We start from the raw sequence: 20,096 nt of genomic DNA on the forward strand, positions 1-20,096 counted from the left end.
GACTTTGAGCCTGCTGTGATGACACATTTATTGAGTAATATATGTGGTTGAGCAGTACATTTGATTGACACATCAACAATAATGTAGCAGTCACATTTTTCATTCATATGCTATGGTATTGACAGTGTAGCAATCAGTTGATAAGACCAGTCAAGTCACATGATTAGGACCTGTTTAGCTGAAGTGTAAGGCTGCATAGCTGCGTCAAGAGCTTTGCTGTAGTCTTGGAGTCCCACCTCAGTGCAGGCAGGAGCTGTGAGCTTTCCCTGCTGGATGAGGGAGCACAGTTCGTCCAGCATGGCTCTAAACACCCTTTCATCTAAGGAGAAGGTGGAGTTTCTCATGAAATTAATTTAAAAAGACTAATTCCAGTAACTTGATCTGTGAAAGAGGTGACTCCATGCGGACTTACCGTTTGAGTGATCTCTCTTCCACTGTGTGACCCAAAATCCCAGAACCTTCACATCCTTGAAAATAAGAGCACTCTGGAGAGACCAAGTTTAGTAAGTGTACTGACTAAACTTATAATAATGTCTCTGTAAGATCTAATGTTAAATCTGGGAGGAGATAGCAAATTTCATCTTACCACAGGCACAGTAACAGGCTGTTTGGCCATCCCTCCATATGTCACCATAGAGCCTCCAACCCTGGAATAAATAAAAAAAATTGGCATTTTATGACTAGATTTTTTTATTTTTGCAGTGTAAAGTTGTATCATGTTGACAAAGATTATTCAGCATCCTCACTGTAGATGACGGAGCAGTTCTGTTGCACTCTTGCCTCCAACTCCATTTAATGCCAGTTTTGGTTTTGGACAAGTCTTTAAAAAAAAAAAAAGAAGCATGTTGGGACAGTGTTTATGCACTGACAGGCAAAACCACATGACCATATGTGACCAGACCTTGAAAAGTTCCTTAATCTCAGGCCGCCTCAAGGTCTCTTCTTTGATCACATGAGTCGCTCCAATAGCCTTCAACCTATCACTGAGTTGTGGGAACTCTGGCCTTTGAAAGGGAGGACACAATGAGGAAGTTCATTACACTCATAAATTCCAGCACACAAAAAACTCTCTCTCTGTTACCCTAGGAGAAAAATACCCCAGTATCTCATAGTCAGATGGCCTTCAGGGACAGACTGATAACCTGAGCCAATGATTAGGACTGTCTTTAGACTTTTGAAAGGAGAGTGAGGAACAGGAAAGAGAGCTGAAGTGTAAGTCATTTATTTACACAAAACAGCTACAAAACCAAGTCATTTCAGAATGAGAGTAGTATGACTGAGTTAACCTGTCTCGGATTACGTTGATAGTGTTTATTCTTCGTGCAGCAGCAATCTGTATGACAGCCTGCCCCACTCCACTGTTGGCTGCGTTCTGGATCACTGTGTCACCTGAAAACACAACATGGGCAAAAATTGTCACATGATGGCTAAAACTACTTCAGAGCAGGTTTTTTATGCAGGAAAACTGCATCCTCCAGTCTCCATTTCTGTTCAGCAACTTAAACTACTAGACATGTTCTCATCATGTGTCTACCACATTGCTTGTGGGTTAATGAACTCCCATGGAGCTTTGAAGGTGCAGAATTCCACCCTATAGGTAAGTTCATGCTCCAAATACCAACCCATAAACCTGATCAAGACAGTTAAAAATTTACTGACTGCTTCTGAAAGTCTCCTGTGCTTTAGTGACTCACACACACTAAAACATTGTCTTTCAAAATATTTGTAGTTTCATTATTACTGGGTTTCCACAAGCAGGGGGCCAAGGTCTCACCCATGTGGTTGTTAAAAAAGCAATTTAATCAACATCTTCATTCGGGACTGGAACATTAGTAAAGTAAAATGACTCCTCATATGTCTACTCCACTATGTGTAAAAAAAATAATGTTATGCCCTTTTGTGTGGACCTGATTACCTGGCTTAAGATCTTCAAAGTCAGAGAGCATCCTGAAGGCAGTGCAGGGGTTTACGCCCAGAGTGGCAGCAGACAACAAGGGAATGTCATTCGGTAGCGAAATGACATCATTCTCAGCTAGCACTGCCTCTGTCCTCCATGTCCCTTTTCACACAGTCACAAAATTCATGTCAGGAGACAAAATCGTGACCCCATGGTCTGAGCCATGTAAATCAAGGTGCAATTTACCTAGACCAGCATCTTTTGGAATGACCCAGTCTCCAGTTTTGAGAGAATTCACCAGGCTGCCCACCTCTACGACCTGGGCCACTCCTTCATTGCCCCCAACAGCTGGGAGGTCAGGCAAGATGGCATAAGTACCTGCAAAAAAACAGTTAAATTAACAACTGGTCTTCACACCTTACAAAGAATAAATACTTGTTCTGTTTCTTTGATATTTTGTTTCTCTTGGTATAGCTGCTTTTAAATTATGCTATGGTGTGAGTGCTAACTAACTTTTACCTTGAATCATGTTGATGTCAGATGGGTTGATTGGGGCTGCCAGCATTTTAACCAGGACATCCTTTGCACCTATGGGGGGCAGATCTACATCCTCCAACCTGGCAACCACAAAAACCTAGTCTTCATCCACCATATGGTTTTTTGGTTTACTCTAGTTGGGTTTATTTATAGCATCCTTTGTCAAACAAAAATACCAAACTTTTGCTGGTTCAGCTTTTGAAATGTGAGAATTAGCAGTTTTTGTCTATTTTATGTCACTGTACATTGATTACCACTGTTTTTTTACACTAAACAAGGAACTGAATATAACATTTGGGCATTGGGAAATTTTGATGAGCATTTTCTTTCTTTCAATGAAAATTTTGAACAATTAAAGAAAAAAACAATCAACAGATTAATCAACAGATCAATATCTAACAGGTCGATAACAAAGACAATTGTTCGTTAAAGTCCTAATCCACAAAGATTTGTAAAAGTTTGTTGTTGATCCTCTACTGACCCCTACTGAACATGTCACTTTCATTATTTCCCCCGACACGCAGAAACCAACCAGTACACTTGAGCTGAAATTATTACTTTAATCAATTAATCAATTAGTTACTTGACAGAAAAATCATATATATATTATCATTTTGCAACAAGTTTGTTAATCTAGTATTTTTTAAAGGAAAAATTACAGAAATTTGCTTGACGCAGGCTCTCAAATGTGAACACTTGCTAGTTTTCATAGTCTTACATGATATTAAGGTGAGATTAATTACTTAGCAATTTAATAAAACAAAACCTTAAAGCACAGGTCTTAAAAATAGACATTCACAAAGGACCCATTTTCAATACCAGAGCTACAAGATGAAGGATGGAGAACCTGTCATAGGTGATACTGTACTTCAGTGTTGCTAATTTCTAACAAATATGGAGTACACCTGTGGGTTTTGGGGCCCAAGGGGGTCTCCACTTTTCGTAGTTGGTAATCCAGCCATGGCTGTGTGCTATTCTTTAATACAGGTGGGGCAGTTAACCAGACGTATATTTGCCAAACAAACTAGTTATTCCTCATTCTTGAAGTTTTTTTCTTGTAAGACTGAAAAATACTGTTTGAAAACACTTCTGATAAAGCATAAGTCTCATCTTTGCGTCTTTGTGTTTTCCCGCCCTCCAACCGCAGGGGGCAGTAATGAGCCGATTCCGACTTGGTGCGCGCATTAAAACGAAGAAGACGCTGCACTAAAACTTACTCGGACGAGCGAGACAAAGGTGAGATTAATGCTTTATCAGAAATGTTTTCAGACAATATTTTGGACTTTTAAAAGAGAAAACACTTAAAGGATGATGAATAACTGGTTGACATGGCAAATGTATGTCTGGTTAATCACCCCACGTCCGTTAAACAGCAACGTACAGCCGCTTCCCTGATGTATTTTCTATGCAACCGTGGAAAAAAGTCACATATTTACAATTACAACTGCAAAAACGACATGTTAAATGTTATTTAAACGGATGCTCTTACTGAACGGTCTGAGAAGGGTCTCCGTGTTTTCTGTACAGAAGTGTCTTGCATGTTTGTGCAGAAAGTCCAGCTGAATGACTGAAGTGAGAAACGTTAGCATTATCCCTGTTCCTCGATAGTTTTAAGAGAGCAGAGGCGAAGCTTCTTCTGCAGGTTGTCTGGCTTCTTAAACACACCGTGTGAAGTGGCAACAACATCGCAAAACATGAGTCCACTTCAAAATATCAAAATAAAAACGCCACTATGTTATAATATTTGTAAGGTGAGCTGTGAGTTTAGCTAGCGTTCCTCTCACTGTGCGGCCATATTGGAGGTTGTGTCATTGAAAATATAAACAGAGAATAGCGCCACCGGTGGACAAACCCGGTACCTCTATTAGCTAGAACCATGGTACCCTACTGTACTTTGGGTTCTTATCTTTTACCAGGCAGAAAGAAAAGAGGAATTGGTTGTATTCGTTGGTATTTCACTTCATGTAATACTATGAAGCTCCTTTTCTCAGGATTTCATACCTCATGTATTTCCTTCTTTGAGTCAAAAAGAGAAAGGTCAGAAAGTGTCCTCAGGCGATTACCCATAAAATCAGAATCAAAATCTGCTTTGATGGCCAACTATGTTTACACACACAAGGAATGACTGTTTTTGTTTATTTGCTCTTGGTTATATGTATGAAGTGGGTGCTTATGTACAGTCAATTCATGTTAACATGTCTAGATACATTATATACGGTGTGCTTAGATTTATATTAATTATGGTGATCACATGTACATCTTAAAGTACAGTGTGTATTTAAAATGTAACCATATGACTGTTTTAACTTTTGTGATAGCATTCTATGGTGAGTCAACAGTGGTGAGTGAAATTTTGTGGATGTTTTACTTCTACTTCGGTTTGCCTCCACCTATACTTCCACTTCTTTACATTTCAAAAGGAAGCACTGTAGGGCTGCATCTACATCTACTATAACTACATCTGTTTGACAGCTAGAGTCATGTGTTACCTTGTTGATTCATATTTTACATTCAAAACATATTACTATTGAACATTTAAAGCATGGCTTAGAGAATAAAGTTCTCAGTACTAAATAAGACATAGTTCAAATTAAGTCCATCTTGACCAGCTCAACTATTAAAATGCTGGTGCCACTTTCTGCTTAGACCCACTTTATTGTTGTAATTAATGGCTTTATTAATAGTTTTGAAACCATATGTTAAAGCTTAATATTAATCATGTCCAATTAATAGGGACAGCTTTGGGGTTGCCATTTTGTAAAAATTTTTCGCTGGTATATCCCTTTTTTTTAAAGAGTGTATTTTGATACCAAAGTACATTTTGCTTATAAGAATTCTGTGCTCAAAACGTTTGAATGCAAGTCTCTTACTTGTAATGGAGTATTTTTATGTTCTGTTATTGCTACTTTTGCTTTAGGATCTGAATATTTCTTCTTTGACTGCTTAGCAAATGTAGTCAATGATGTCATACAGATCTCATGATTGTAAATAATTATAAGAGAGTTCATGAAAAACACACATGGATACTGACATATTTATTAGGAAATGGAGCAGATCTTTACATATAGAAACATAATCACAGTAATACTTTGAAAAGCCTACATGCTGCTCATCATTGACAAACTAGCCATTAAATTGCCTGAGATCAAGATAATTGTAAGTTTATGGCAGTAAACACTGATACATTCATCAGTATTAAATGCACGTTTTTGGAAGAAGCTCTAGCCACTTACCTGACGATACAACACCACAAATGAAATGGCTGATGGTCACAAACAAAATGTACCACACAGAGCAAACTATGATGCAGAATGCTTTGGTGTGCTTCAAATGTTACCCTGAGCACATAGTCTTACAGGTCCTTGGATTTTCAAGTTATTTCAAGATATTTTCTAACCCATCCAACACCCGACAATCAAATCACAGTAACACACCACTGAGGGGTCAGACAGGTTTGTTGCAATCACAACTTCTGTCATGGACTTTAGTTTCCAAATGATACTTTGAAAACATCACAGTATAGCAGAATATTGCAAACATTACAATACAACACTTTTGTTCAACCTTATAGTGGGTGTCACCAGTTAGACTTTGACAGATGAGGTATTCAGTAGATTCAGGGATTAAAAAGTTACAATCACAGAAATTGATGAACAAAAGTCATATGTGTGCACACCTTTTCAATGCAGAGAAAGGAAAGTGTTCAATTTAGTTAGAGGATGTACTGGCATTATAATTGTAAGTGGTAAATTCAATGTAAATATGCAGGAAAAAAATGAAACCATTCCACCTAATCAGAGCACTTACATTCACAATCTTTCTGTCCTTTTACATCCTGAGTGTAATTATCAAAAAAGTGTTTCCTTACGTAACCTTTACGCTTGGAAAACGTATAGTATATAAACACAACCTAACATTAGACTACAAAGCAAGATTTGAGTGTTAATTCATCCATGACACATTCTTTTGTCATAAGCATTGATAGTCTGAAACACCAAGTATCAGCCATGTGTTGAGATGAGACAACCCCAGATTATATACTACCAGCCCCAGTCCCTTTTAACAATATTCTACTACATCCCCATCTACAACGATTATAGAGGAAAAAAATACAATAATAGTGGAACATTTTCTTCATATCATATTATATCATGGCATGTTATGTCAAAGTGGAGAAAATATAAAGAACATTATCAAACTGGGTGCATGGAAAATTCAGTCAAAAAGCATGTAAATCTCAATCTTAACTGCTTCACATCATTTGTAATCATTGCTTTTTTTTGACACAATCTTAGTATTTTTAATGAATAAAAAGAGAAATTGTTGCACCTAGACATTCAAAAGCAAACAATACTAAGCCCGTTTTACTTTCGCTCCCTTGTCCTATGTTTCACATCATGCGGGTGAGCAATTAATCCCAATTTTGTCCTGAATAAACACTCCTCGACTCTTTCCAATCAATCTGAAGTAATCCCTGAGTTTTTCAGATTGGCATTTCCTGAGATGAGACTAAGAGTGTAGGTTTTTTTTTCCTCCCAACCAGCAAGCAACTGTATGTGGTATATGAAATTCTAAAAACATATAATATAAAATATGTAACACATATTCAAAAGAGATTAAATTGAATATAAAAAAAGGAAATGAATGCATCTTACACATGATTAGTGCAGAGTAACATTGCATTGGTTTTGGCATAGTTAGGAATAACAATGTGCCTCTCGTGAAAGACTCATTGTGCACAAAAATAGAAAGTAAATAAAAAAAACATACAAGGAAATAAAAGAAACACAGTTTAAGTCAGTCATAATACTATGTACCTGTACAGTATGTGCTTTATATTGTTACTCTTGTATTGCAATATCACTGGATTTATACTGCAATGGATTATTAAGGACAATGATTTATCAAGTAAGTAACACAAGTACCTCAATGTTAAAAAAATGTGTTACCCAAATATATTCTCGAGTCATTATGTAGCTTTGAATGACATTTAGCAGTTTTCTGACGTCTAATCAAACATTAATTGCTGAGAGGCTTTGACAGGATCAGGAGAAGCTGCAGCATTCTTGGATGAAAATAAATACGTAGTATGATTTTCTTTTTAAAAAAGGCTTTAGAATAATTTTACATATATATTAATTGGGTGTAAAAGTCTCGTCAGCTTCTCCTGTAAAATGGGAGTAAAATGCTGATTAGCTAGCTAGTTCTACATGCTCCTCCGTGCAGGCTTGGTGTTCCTGAACTATTACCCTACAAAGGGTTATAGGGAGGTAATGTCTTAAATAACTACCTATAAATGGATCACACTGGATATAAACAAAAACACCAGCCTTCCCACTGGCAACATCATGTCTGATTCTGCCTCGTTTTCTTCAAGTATCAAGAGGAGAGCTAGCTGGACGCCTCAGTAACTCAGTCCAGGTCAAGTATCTTATTAGAAAGTAAGTTGTACATGTTTTGGGTTTAGTATCACATTCATTGGAATTCTATCAAATCCATGTTGAGGTAATAACAAAAAAAAAGCAGCAGCCTTTCACACAGCAGCCAATAAAATGAGAATATAGTGTAGATGGAAAGTTCACGAATGTAATACTTCCAGCTCCCAGAAAGGTTAAAGAATAATTTAACACCAAACTGAAAAGCAGCGTTTTGCCTTCTCTGTTTAAGAGTTACTACACCCAGTCTAATAATTTTGCATTCCCTACCAAATAATGATCACAACATGTTTTTCCACACTCCACACTGTGATGTAGCTTGAAGCTATAGTACCACTCTATATCAACAGTACAACAGACCACACCTGACTACATATAGGTTCCTGAGATGTAAGTGGCCAAGCATACGATGTAAGAAATGCCTGTTGGATTGTCAAAAAGCTTCAGAAAACGCTCTGTGTCTGTCTGACAATTTGTGTAACTTTTCAAAAGCCGCAAATCCAACATTCATTCCAACTTGGCCAGGTGTGCCAGGTGAATAAGTTATCTGAAGAAAGATATCACAGGATCCTGGAGTACACCTGTGCATCACCTCAGCAAGATGAGAAGTTCAACCACTGGATGTCAACAAAAACTGAAGCTTTTCAGGGAGTGTTAAGTGACTCTTTAAGGAGGTATAATACAACTAATGGCTAATCCTGTGTAAATACTGTAGTGCAAAAAGGATTTGATTTAATCCCAATTCAAATCACAATCTCCAAAGATGTATTCTGAGAATATTTGGTTTACCATCAGCAGTTAGGATGACAGTTTTAGTAGCAGACCAAACATGCACCAGTGAGGTAGATCGTGCACTTTTAGTCAGCCAGCAAAACGCTGGATGAAAATAATGAAATTACAACAAAATAACTCTGACCAAAAGCTGGAAACCACTTCTGGTCCGACATTCATTTGGCCTCAGGAAAACTGGATGGTCAATTGCAATATTAGCAAATGCCAATACATTGCCTATAGCTATACCCTAAAACCCATCCCATGTGTTTTCATCAACCCTCCCGTTCCCCATGCGTGAGCAAGCTAACATTCATTACAGAGGTACTAACTGTCACGTCTCTGCCTTGTCGGATAGTGAGGTGTAACAGTCAGGAAGAAGACTAAATGGTAAGGCAGCAAAAGTGTAGCTCCATACTAAACACGCAAACTAAGTATTATGCAAAAACAAGAGGTATAATGCCCACAGTAGAGACACAGTATCGCATAAAAAAGAAATCGCAGATTCTGAAAAAAACTATTAGGATAATCCGTTAAATGGCATTAGTCACTACAATCTCAAAACCCTCAAAAAACAGCAGTGATTCAAATATTTAGAAAGCGTCCTGAGTGCAATAATACAGCAGTATTCCTGAGTGTTACACCAAATTAAAACAAAACAAAAAAAAAACTTCAGCAACATTCTTCATGAGAAATTTTTTTTTAAACCTGAGGTAGTTCCAAAAGCAGCTTCAACAGGTGGAAGGGGGTCGTGTGTCCCATCCCATCAAAGCAGTTTGATTGGCCTCTGTGCTTCCCCGGTGTCAGTGTTGCCCGATTCATCATTTTAATCGGCGGTCTCAGGAGGCAGTGCCGAGTGGCTGTGCTCCTCCTCATCTCCTTTCAAGGAGGACGGTTTTCCCTGAGAACCCGGTGAGGACTGTTGTGCTTTGATTGGGCAGTTGGCAACCATGTGGTCGATGCTCTGGCAGAAATGGCACTTCTTGGGCTGGGGTGGTAATTTGCACTCCTTGGCATGGTGGTCTAGGCCTCCGCAGTTGTAGCACCTACAAGAGCCAACAGCCTTCAGTCAGATATAATGTGTGCTTAAACCCTCAGTTATCATTTTAGCACTTAATAAGCTTTGATCACCTCATTGCCATATCATCAACATTTGAGTTGATATGGATTGCTTTCAAGCAAAGAGATGCCTATTTACACATCTAGTAATTATAGAGCAACATCCACATTCACCCTAACCCTTAAACTTGATTTTTGGTCTCCACTTACTCCTAAGGGAAAAATCTGATTATTAAGCTGCTAAATGCCCCACTATGTTCACCCACTAGTCTTTGTGCTGTGTGATGATGACTGGTCATGGATGAACAGATTTTCTGGTGTCAAACTTTGCACATACATCATCCTGCACAGTGAAGCTTAAACATCCAAATGAAGTATCAATTACCAAAACCAATTTTTGAGTGAAGAGGAGACTTTATGTTTCACCTGTTTGCCACTAGATGGCAACATTTCACTAGGTGTGACTTGAGTGGCATTTGCATAAATCTCACAAGGGCATTCCAGGTCACACCACACTGCTCTGTGAGGAGCACACCAGGTTGAACATCTCAAAACACATCATGTTTATTAAATTATTGGTCAAAAATTATGACCAAAGTTATTACATTTTTTTAGTAGCAGCATTTTGGGGGAGCAGGAAATTCTGGAGGGGATAAATATTCAAGCGGACTACAGAGCTGTGGTTTCCATGGCATGTATTATGTCAGATATCATGAACAGCTTGCCCTATTTGTCAGTTTGTCACTGCCAAAAGCTTCCCGTTGGACTCTATTGTGTAAGACATCCGTTTTATCAGCATTGAACTTTAGATATGAACACCATGCGGGGTCAGCGGGAGCCATCAGGGGTGCCATCGGCCACCTCTGTTCGAACATAATCTATAGAATGGCCACGTGTGCAGGGGCGGAAGACAGATGGGTGGTGGGCGTGGGTCGGTCAGTGTGTGCCACTGCGGACCCCCTGCCACCACTGTAGCAGCAGATGAAGTTATGACAGGGCGGTTTCCAAGGGGTCAGAGCAGCTCTGTAGCGACGGCCGTAGGGTTGGTGTTGAGGTCTATACTGTTACATCACAGAAGCTCCTAACATCAGCATCTATCAGGAGGCAAGAGGAGGAAAGGGGAAGTGGCCCCTTTGTCTAAAAAAGCTGCAGTAATGACCTCTGAACCCTGACCCCCCCCACCCTCTCCTCAGTCCTCTAACCCCCAATCCCATCCCAGCCCCCAGCCCTCTTGCATTTACTCATACGTTGTTGCCATGACAACAGTGACCTTTCACCCCCTTGCGCAGGCTCTTGCATCTGTTATCAATTAAATGGACAGGAGCTTTTTCCCCTCCCTCAGTCATATATACACACACTCACAAAGGTGGTCTATGAAACATGGACTAAAAAACAGCAGTTCACTCTGGTGGCATCAAACATGATATTGTTTACTCCTGTCCCAAAGATATCCAACTATTGGCTATAAATATGATCAATCAATCATTTACAAATCCATGAATCACCATCCTGTGTTGCATAATGAAATACGCTAGAGGGTAACAATATCTTATCCATGGATCAGTGTGGTCTAGAGAGAGTTATTGAACCACAGCAGGCCTCCCAGGACTCTTTGAGGCGGTAATGATCTCTGTTCTCACACTGACTACTCTCTGGCTCTAATCACAACTGACAGGGGGGGGAAGTTGATACACCTCTAACCCCGCGCTATATTGATATTCAAAGAAGGACCCAAAAATCAAGGCCCCCTTTGCTCCTTTTACTTGGAGGGGCAATGTTGCCTTTGAATGAAACTTTTCAGAAGAAAAGGGTAAGAATTATGATACTGTATATTTGCAGATAGATTGTTCAGTTTTTTCCATTTTGTAACTTTCATAAGACCTGGACTCATGAAATTTAGCTCTCATTTTTCAAGAATCATGCACATGTTCAGTTCAAATGAAAATCACAACCTTTGCAATTGTATTTTTTTTTCCAGCACCACCAAAGACATTCTTACTCGTATCATGTCAAGTAGAAAGAAGAAAGTTCTTGAATATCAACAAGCTCAGAACTTCTATATATTAATGTTTGTGTTATTTGAATTGTGATTGATTTTTGAATTATTAGTTTGGGTTTGGAGTTGCAAATCACAGTGGTAGAGGAGGTTTAGGAAGAGAGGGAGAGTCATTGGGTGTGAATTCACTTGGGGCCAGCAGATTTAAACAGTTATTGATCCAGGTCACACATCAAGCCTGCTGGTGACCCTTGCTAGGGCTAGAGGTGGGGGTTGAGGAAGAGGAAGGAAAATGGGGAGAAACTAAAACACCATTGTATATCTGATCCAAAGTGGACACAACAATGACTGTTTGTTGAGCTATTTAGCGTGCATGATTTGTTGCTGTCCAATCTCCAATTTTTCTGATTTTGATTTTTGTGGATAGATAATATATGTCTTTGTGTCTTGCATACTCCTTAAGATAAATAAACAATTTGAAAACCCATTGAATTATATGAAAAAAATGCATCATCTCAAAGATGAAAACATCACTCATTTTTGAAAAATCGATGTTTTGGAGATTAATGATTTTCACAGAACAGTAGCAGTTTATGGAGCTTGTTCCATATACTAGGAACTTTGTATGAGACCCTCTCAGTATATTTTAGTGTGTGAAATTAGTTGTGTTAGCATTAATGAATAGCAGCCTTGGGTTTGGGCTTTCATTACTTTAGAGTTTTCAAGCTTGACTTTTTGCAAAATTCCTCCTGGTGTTCATGGCTTTTTATCCAACATAGCAGAAAATAAAATAATGAGGTGTACCATGTTGCCAACATCTTACAGAAGCAAATAACATTATCCACTTTACTCATTTTTTTTGTTTATCTGACACTTATATTTTTCAAATGAGTGAAAATAAAAATGTCTTTCCTGTTCTCTCCCAGTTCATCCTTGCTTACCTATCTCCCTTTGAACGTCGCTTCTGGACCTTCTTTCCTTTGGGTCTTCGCTCGCTGCCTAGACAGTGGATGCCACCTGGTCCGGTAACTCGCTGAGACTCCAGGCCCTTTGATGACTTCTTGAAGGTAAACTCGACCACCTCGCCCTCCTTTAGGCTGCGGAAACCTTCCATGTGCAACTTGCTCTGAAAGGGAACACAGGAAGAGAATCAAAATTATTGTTTGGGGTTTGTGGAACTTGCATTCTGTGGTGTGTAAAGCCCTGCATTTTTTCATATGACAGAAAGAGTCAAATCACAAACAGGTGAATAAGCTGTGGAGACTTTTGGTGATTTCCATTTCAACTGGGAAGTTGGAACTTCCAAGTCCCCAGTAGAAAATTTAAACTGGAGCGTTTATTAACACATCTGTCTTATTTGTATCTCATTAAATGAGTCGCACACACAGTACTGTCCAAATCCCGTCTATGGACATGTTGCTATTGTGTTTGTATGCAATACTGAGTAATGCCTTGTTATCAGCTGGTATAATTAACAATACCAACAACAAGCAAGCAACAATATTAACAAGCTTCTGACTTGCTCTACTAGAACTCAGTCAACTCAGGTGTGACATCATTCCCAGCTCTAACATCTGACTTCCGAGGTAAATGGAAACCCCCCCCCCACACACACACACACACACCAGAGTCTGATAGGTGTTATCAGGTGTCTGGTATTTTAAGGTGATCATTATGTCTCACCTGATAAATAGACAAGCACTACTAAGCTTGCTGTTCCCACTCTACTGCGCAGTTTGTACACACACTGCCCTGCACCATTGCCTTAATGCTGCTTTGTCTTTCTGCTGTGTTTGGGTGTTAAACCTGATGAGGATAACCTTCAACCCACCCCCTCCATTTGGAGGAACAGCATTCCACACTGCTGTCCCCACCCCCCATCCCTCTTCCCACTCACATCAAATAGCACAACTAACACACTGACCACTAACCCTAAACTGCAGGATGCAGGAGTTAATGCTGAGGTTGGGGGTGGGGTGAGAAGGCAGTGTGGCTTCTCTGGGGGGTTGGGGGTCAGGGTGACATTCCTTGGATAGTTGTTTGGCAGAAAGACGTGGAAGATAAAAGTTGAGGGAAAGCACAAATGATTGATATCTCCTTTTGATATGAGTGCTTGAATATGTGACATCTTTTTTTTTTTGATAGAAATGCGTTGATCAACAACAACATTGAAGGGGCTTAATTAATCAACAATGGCGCAACATTGAAACTGGTGGTTCAAACATGTTGAGAGTAAACAATAACCTAGCCCCGTGGTTACCTGCATATTCATTAAATGTTCACCTGAAGTGACCTTCAAGAAAGTCCCCCTCAATACAATTTTCTTTCCAAAAAACATTTCTGATAGCCAAAGAAAGAAAATAGAGATGAAGCGAAGGAAGGTGTGGTGTGCTTTTGAGGATAAACCCACAAGACTGGTTAACACAACATGGGAAACTCCTCTCTAAAATTCCCTTGTGAGAGATTAAATTGTCACCACATTGTCAGCCATCACAGGCTGGCATAGGAAGAAAGATCTGTGATATAGCACGTTTGTTTTGATAGACAATAATCCCATCTTCTCTCTTAAATTTTAAGGAAAGTCACATTTCTCTATCAATCATGAGCAACAGACTGCACTCTGTGCTTGCCAAAACCACTAGGAATCAAACTGAGCTTCCTAAAGGGTACGTTTCAATTCAGACCCAACAGGAGAAGTCTTAAATACAGGATATGATTTAAACAATACAAGAATTAAATCTCGTAGACACATCTTCAGGCTAATCAACCAGTTAGGACACCTCAGGACTCAAAATGTATGCTGCTGAATCATTACAAACACAGCCAGTGGTTCAAGTGAACTGCAACGCCTTCTGCATTAAACAGAAAACAAAAACAAACAAATGCCCCATCTTCTCTATTCCTGTGATGTTCACTCACAGTTGAGCATGTGCTACAAAGTCCTGAGTGGTGACGATACACAATTTGTGAGCCATGATATTTGAGTGATATCATGGAGGTCCACAGAGCCCCAATCCCATCAGGCCTCTCTGCCCTGGTGACCGTTAACCCACTTCCTCTCCCATGTGTGACCTTCCCCACCCCCCTAACGGACCCTCACCAGCCACATGCCCACATCAGGTTATTAGCACACACTCACACACAGACCTACAAACACACAGGTACAGGATCAGAGTGTGGCCTTTACACTTGGATGCACGACCTGATGCTGAGGCTTTATCAGGGGGGGTCTACTGTAAACTCAGTCCAGAATCTGTCTAGAAGCCCAGTGATAGAGAAAGACATCAGAGCAGTGAGGGACAATAGCAGGACTGCTGCTGAGACAAAGAGGGCCTCGGTCACGGCCGAGGGGTGCTTCATTCAGATGCGTGGCTCTATTGTCCACCTGCACAAAGGCCGGTGGACCCTGGGAGTTAATTTTCTTTGAAAAGCGGCCACTAATTTTAGGGCTAAAGCCTTTTACGTTGCTATAACCCCTGTACATCTGTCATTGACACGCGTGTGTCCAACTTTTCTTATGACAGAGAAGGAAATAAGTCATTGGTTTTCTTTTGGATGAAACACAATGAGGTTATTGCTTAGGTTACAACTTTTCTGGAGCAGTAATCAACTTGTTTTTATGGCACACAAGGTTGTGCACACTGGACTGGACTTTTTTAAGCAGCTGGCATTGAGCCTGGAGCAACACCAACTACTTCTTTATACTGTCTTTTTAAACCTCTCTACCTGCTGGAGCACAAAACTAAGCTTCCGTCCCCGGTTGAACTGACATTTTGGTTTTCAAAATGACTAATCACCAACTTCCTGTGTACACCCAAACAATATTTCAGTTACAACTGTTCCTCAGAACAATTAAATCTTTCTATACGTATCATTGAGCAGAAAACACTCTGCAGGGAAATGGACACAAATAAGAGTTGCTTGAGTGAGAGAACATGCAAACTAATGAGAATAAACCATGGATGGCAGACCTTCTTTAAATGGATGTGTGCACTTTGTTAGGGAAATATATCCACAGCTGGAGGCCATCGAAAGTGGTGACATGGTGGTGTGTGGACAAGGAAATTTAACTCAAGTAAAACCGCATACCCCCTTTGCTCTTTAAAACTGGTAGAAACACACCACCACGCACACACACAGAGGGGATTGAGCAGACAGCAAAGACTCTCTAATCACTTTATGACAGGAACCTGAGGTGAATGAGCAGCTAGTGGGGACTCCTCTCATTCACATGCTAAGCCTTTATCTTATCAGACAAGCAGTGGAGGCGCTCACTCACATGAGAAGTAGGAGGGAAACACACCCCCGCCTCCCTAGCCATACCTCCCACTTTACCATTAACACTTTTACAAGGTGGGTGAGGGTTTTGGTTAAACCTTGGTGAAAAGAGGGGATTTCTTTTATTTCTTCAGTATGAGAAAGAAACAATTAAACCTCAAGTGAAGAATTAAATATTTGGTCAGAGCATCGCCTACTGTAAAAATACATCTATATCTATCTCATAGCATGACAATTTTTTTAGATAAAATATATGTTAAGCAACTATTTTGTATTATGCCAAATTTGTTTAAAATGCACATTTTAACCTTAAAAAAGAAGTGCTCAATTATCCTGATTATGTATCCATTACCGCAAATAACTTGTGAATTGTCTTAAAAGCTCCCACTTTATGGAGACATGCACTGAGGAATGGCAAAAACATGAAATCCACTCATGTTCAAAAGTGAACATGAAAGTGAGGAATACTTTCCATGCAGCTCACACAGAACCTATACTATCCTTTAAGCATTGGTCTCAACCTGATCTGTCTGTCTGCAGAGGTGTAACCACTTTCATTTCTCTATCACTTTGTATCAGTGTCCCTCTGAAAGACCACGAGGGTGGCCCGCAGACCAACACGTCTTGCCCTGAGCGAGAAACACCCACCACTGCGTTAAAACCACCAGTCCAAACCAGATTAACTGATCACGTAAATTTACTTTAATGAAACATATCGAAATCTCAGATAGATTACAGTTTACCTTATATTTTCCAGTATATTTCTTTTACAAAGTCTAGTGACTTATTTCAGCTTGCAGCCAATTAGGTTGGAGAAGAAAATCTAAATTAATTAAACAACATTGGAAACAGGTGGGATGATCTCGCTTCCGCTGTTGCTTAGGGAAAAGTACATTTCCAGACCGAAATAGTAATTGAGTTTAGAGGAAACGCCAGTGTTGCTACGTTAGTTAACACTTTCACCCCCCTCCCCCCGAGCAGAGGGTGATCTTACCTGATGGACGAATACATCAACCGGCTCGTCCAGTGGCACTCCCTCTCGGTTGGTCATGGACAGGAACCCGAAACCCATGCGGACGTTGAACCATTTACACACGCCGACCCCGTGGAAAGACAGTGAATCCTCCTCGGTGCTCGGTCCTTCATCCTCCTCGGTCTTACACACTCCTGCAATGAAAAGTGTATGTAAAGTTGCATTAACTCAACTCGTGCTGTTGCAAATGAAAGGATTTTTGTACTCTTTCCAAAAATAGCATACTTTCAGCAAGGTACAAAAGCCGTAAAAAAGTTTTCTTCTCATTGTCTTGCGCTGATGCATCACTGATCAATACGGACTGATGAAATGAAGACACAAGTAACAAGCGTAGGCTGCTGTTTTGCCTTCACTTTGATTAAAATGGTCAACGTATTCATTAAAAGAAGGAGACTGAGCTGTAGTCTTGTGCCACGAGTTTGTGCAAAATAAGTGATCTTGAAGGCTGCCTGGTGTCAGGATTTCTAAAGAGCGTTTAATGCTTTGATAAACCACGGATTGCAGATCACGTGTGAACAAACTGGAAAATGTGCCATTACAATCAGATAGACAGTCCACCAGAAAACAGCTTAATTAGCTCGTTGAAAAGAAAGAAAGAAGCTTGTTTTGTTACTCAACCTGGGAATTCCTGGTTAGAAACAGAGCCCATGTCTTCACTTCTGCGTTGAGTCAAAATTAGCACCCAAGCTACAGTATCCTTTTTTTTTTTAACCCTCAAGCTGGGTAATCCTCACAGATTGCCACTTTCATGCAAAATGCTGTGAAAAGCAGAAGCTGCGCAGCCAGAGGGAAAGCGGGAGAGGGGGGTAAACAAAAGAGGGCTGGCAACCTATTCCCCCTAAACAATGAGGGGTGGGGGGGTCACCAGGCAGAAATTTTGCTGAAGAATCCCCCCCAAAAAAATCTCAAACACAATGCAAGGAAACCCAGCCTCTTCAGAAACCACTTCAATCATTCACAGAGATAGCTCCCCCCCAAAAACTCCCAACATACCTTCTGCCATGTTTGAGGGCCAGTTTACTCCCAGTGTTCACCGCTACCGCGTCCGTCTTTGTTTACTGAAAACGCGTTTTTCGCTCCCCTGCAGTGGTCAGCTCTGCTGGTCAATACAAATGACCATTTCCAATCCAACAAACCCCCCACACTCTCGGTCATGTCCACGTGATTCACAATTATAGTCCCCAAGGATTAGATTGCATATTGTGTGATGGAAGGGCCCAAATGTGGGAAGTGACCAATCACTTCTAACGAATTATCTTTCAAATATTTTAAAATAATATTTCCATCCCGACCTCTGTTCTCATGGTAAATTCAGTGAAGAGTTTGCAATAATGTCATTTATAGCACTAATATATTCAGTGGTAAGGTAGTCTGTTTCATTTGCAGGACTAAGACATATTTGTGTATGAAACATGGTCAACCTGCTTTTATTCAGATACTCTCCAATGATCAGTGTCATGTCTGAAAATTGTTTGTGTTATGACAGTAAAATGGCCTGGATTCACATTTACTTTTAGGCTACACTGTGATAAATCTTTTAAATGTTATGTAGGTAGCTACATGTACATGTGTGCAGTAGATTACATGTACCCATAGTGGGGTGACAATAGGAAGAAGGAAGTAAGAGTAAAACCTGGTTTTGCATGTTTTAAAACATCAATTTTTTTTCTTCTTTTTTTTTTTTTTTTTAAATTAGGAATGAATTTAACAGGACGAGATTAAGTTTCTAGTGCTCCATGTTACCTCATATTTTGTCTCTTGTAATGTGTTTCCTTGTGATCACTGAGTTGGTTAGCTGCTGTCCTAACATGCCAAAGAAAGGTTTGTAATGGTAATCCAGATGAAACATGGAGGGGGAAGGGTTTTCTCTTTTTTTTTTCTTTCTTTGAACGCAGTAGAGCAACGGCTAAACTGAGTCAAACTGAGCTGATGAGTTAGAGCTATAGGAGAAAATGAAAGCAGACCAAAGTTTACGGTTAAAACACACACACACACACACACACACACACACACACACACACACACACACACACACAAACAAAACAAGGTGGCAGCGTGGAAACAAGCCAGGCTGGTCAAACGAATTCACGGATCAATAGTGATTGATCACATCATGTTAAGATGTTGACTGGTGTCCTTGTGGGATGATGGATGAATCAAAGACAGAGGAAAGTGATCCGCTAACCGAGCCCACAGTGAAATATGTAATACACTAATAAATCTGAAATAACAAAAAAAGCTAGATTTTTTTTTTTATAGCCAACGCAAATTATTAATAATTACTTATAAACATGGTAGCATAAATTACTTAATGCAGAGGTAGGCTAATTCATTGTTAAAAAAAAAAAAAGCTAAAGTGTAATTGTAAAATACATATAGATACACACCGATTTAATTTGAAATTGATCTTAAGAATTAAGTAGTTTTTGTGAATGAGGTTGCAGCTCCACCTCTGTGCACCTACAAACCGCCTGATGGATGTTGCAGAGGTGACCTGTCGATTTCATCACAACTACGACGACGACCCCTTGTGGACCCGCAAACCTCTTTGTGTAGCCTATATGTGGTCGCAAACGTTACATAACTGACTTACAGTTAAATATACCCGATTATATAAATAAGAACAGCACAGATCAGAGAAGGATATGCCCCGTACCAGTGATTTCATTACATAAAAAAACTTGTAATCAGTTTGCTTATAAACAGGTTTCTTGGCCGGGGAAGGATTGTAATATAATCTACGACCAGCTGAAATGGCAGATATGCAAGATAAGACACGGGGGAAATTAAAATAAGTGTATGAGAAACGTTTTTTCTGTCAAGCTGAATACACCCGTAACGCAACATTTGAACTAATTTAAGCACGTATTAACTTCCTTGGTTTTTACCTTGTTTGGTTTATGGATAATTTTGACTTCATAATAGCTAATAATTATTATTTAAATTTGACTGGAAAACGACATTTTATTATGAGACACCGAGATGGGAGATGGTAAGACAACCCCTTTCCCTGTGGTATTAAAATTATTTACATGGACTGCAATAATATTATATAATACTATAATTTATTATCTATGACCTACTCCAAGA

General features: G+C 39.6%; 2 protein-coding genes across 2 annotated transcripts; both read right to left on the reverse strand.

The window, feature by feature from the left end:
• Nucleotides 1-11: 11 nt before the first annotated feature.
• mecr (mitochondrial trans-2-enoyl-CoA reductase) lies at nucleotides 12-4,235 on the reverse strand. The gene is made up of 10 exons (XM_023401097.2): nucleotides 3,924-4,235; nucleotides 2,417-2,514; nucleotides 2,144-2,275; nucleotides 1,916-2,059; nucleotides 1,287-1,389; nucleotides 902-1,004; nucleotides 747-820; nucleotides 587-647; nucleotides 413-485; nucleotides 12-319 (listed from the first exon to the last, which is right to left on the reverse strand). The coding sequence occupies exons 1-10, from the start codon at nucleotides 4,118-4,120 to the stop codon at nucleotides 156-158; spliced, it is 1,149 nt and encodes a 382-aa protein (XP_023256865.1). The 5' UTR covers nucleotides 4,121-4,235; the 3' UTR covers nucleotides 12-155.
• A 4,560-nt stretch (nucleotides 4,236-8,795) lies between these two features.
• lin28aa (lin-28 homolog Aa) lies at nucleotides 8,796-18,009 on the reverse strand. Its single transcript, XM_087172610.1, has 4 exons — nucleotides 18,000-18,009; nucleotides 16,968-17,173; nucleotides 12,637-12,821; nucleotides 8,796-9,686 (listed from the first exon to the last, which is right to left on the reverse strand). Exons 1-4 carry the CDS (start codon nucleotides 18,007-18,009, stop codon nucleotides 9,467-9,469), a joined length of 621 nt encoding a protein of 206 aa, XP_087028736.1. The 3' UTR covers nucleotides 8,796-9,466.
• Between the last annotated feature and the right edge of the window lie 2,087 nt (nucleotides 18,010-20,096).

Source organism: Seriola lalandi, unplaced genomic scaffold (genome assembly GCF_002814215.2).
Source record: "Seriola lalandi dorsalis isolate HSWRI2012SDOR001 ecotype SW California unplaced genomic scaffold, Sedor1 jcf7180002053444, whole genome shotgun sequence".
NCBI lineage: Eukaryota > Metazoa > Chordata > Actinopteri > Carangiformes > Carangidae > Seriola > Seriola lalandi.

Excerpts from the sequence above, each read along its gene's own strand:
- mecr (XM_023401097.2), bottom strand. The coding sequence starts at position 4,120 with ATGTTGTTGCCACTTCACACGGTGTGTTTAAGAAGCCAGACAACCTGC. Across the intron at positions 2,060-2,143 it reads TCCAAAAGATGCTGGTCTAG|GGACATGGAGGACAGAGGCA; the intron begins GTAAATTGCACC and ends CTGTGTGAAAAG. Across the intron at positions 486-586 it reads AGCCTGTTACTGTGCCTGTG|AGTGCTCTTATTTTCAAGGA; the intron begins GTAAGATGAAAT and ends TGGTCTCTCCAG.
- lin28aa (XM_087172610.1), bottom strand. Across the intron at positions 12,822-16,967 it reads TTGATGTATTCGTCCATCAG|AGCAAGTTGCACATGGAAGG; the intron begins GTAAGATCACCC and ends GTTCCCTTTCAG. Across the intron at positions 9,687-12,636 it reads CGACGTTCAAAGGGAGATAG|GTGCTACAACTGCGGAGGCC; the intron begins GTAAGCAAGGAT and ends TGGCTCTTGTAG.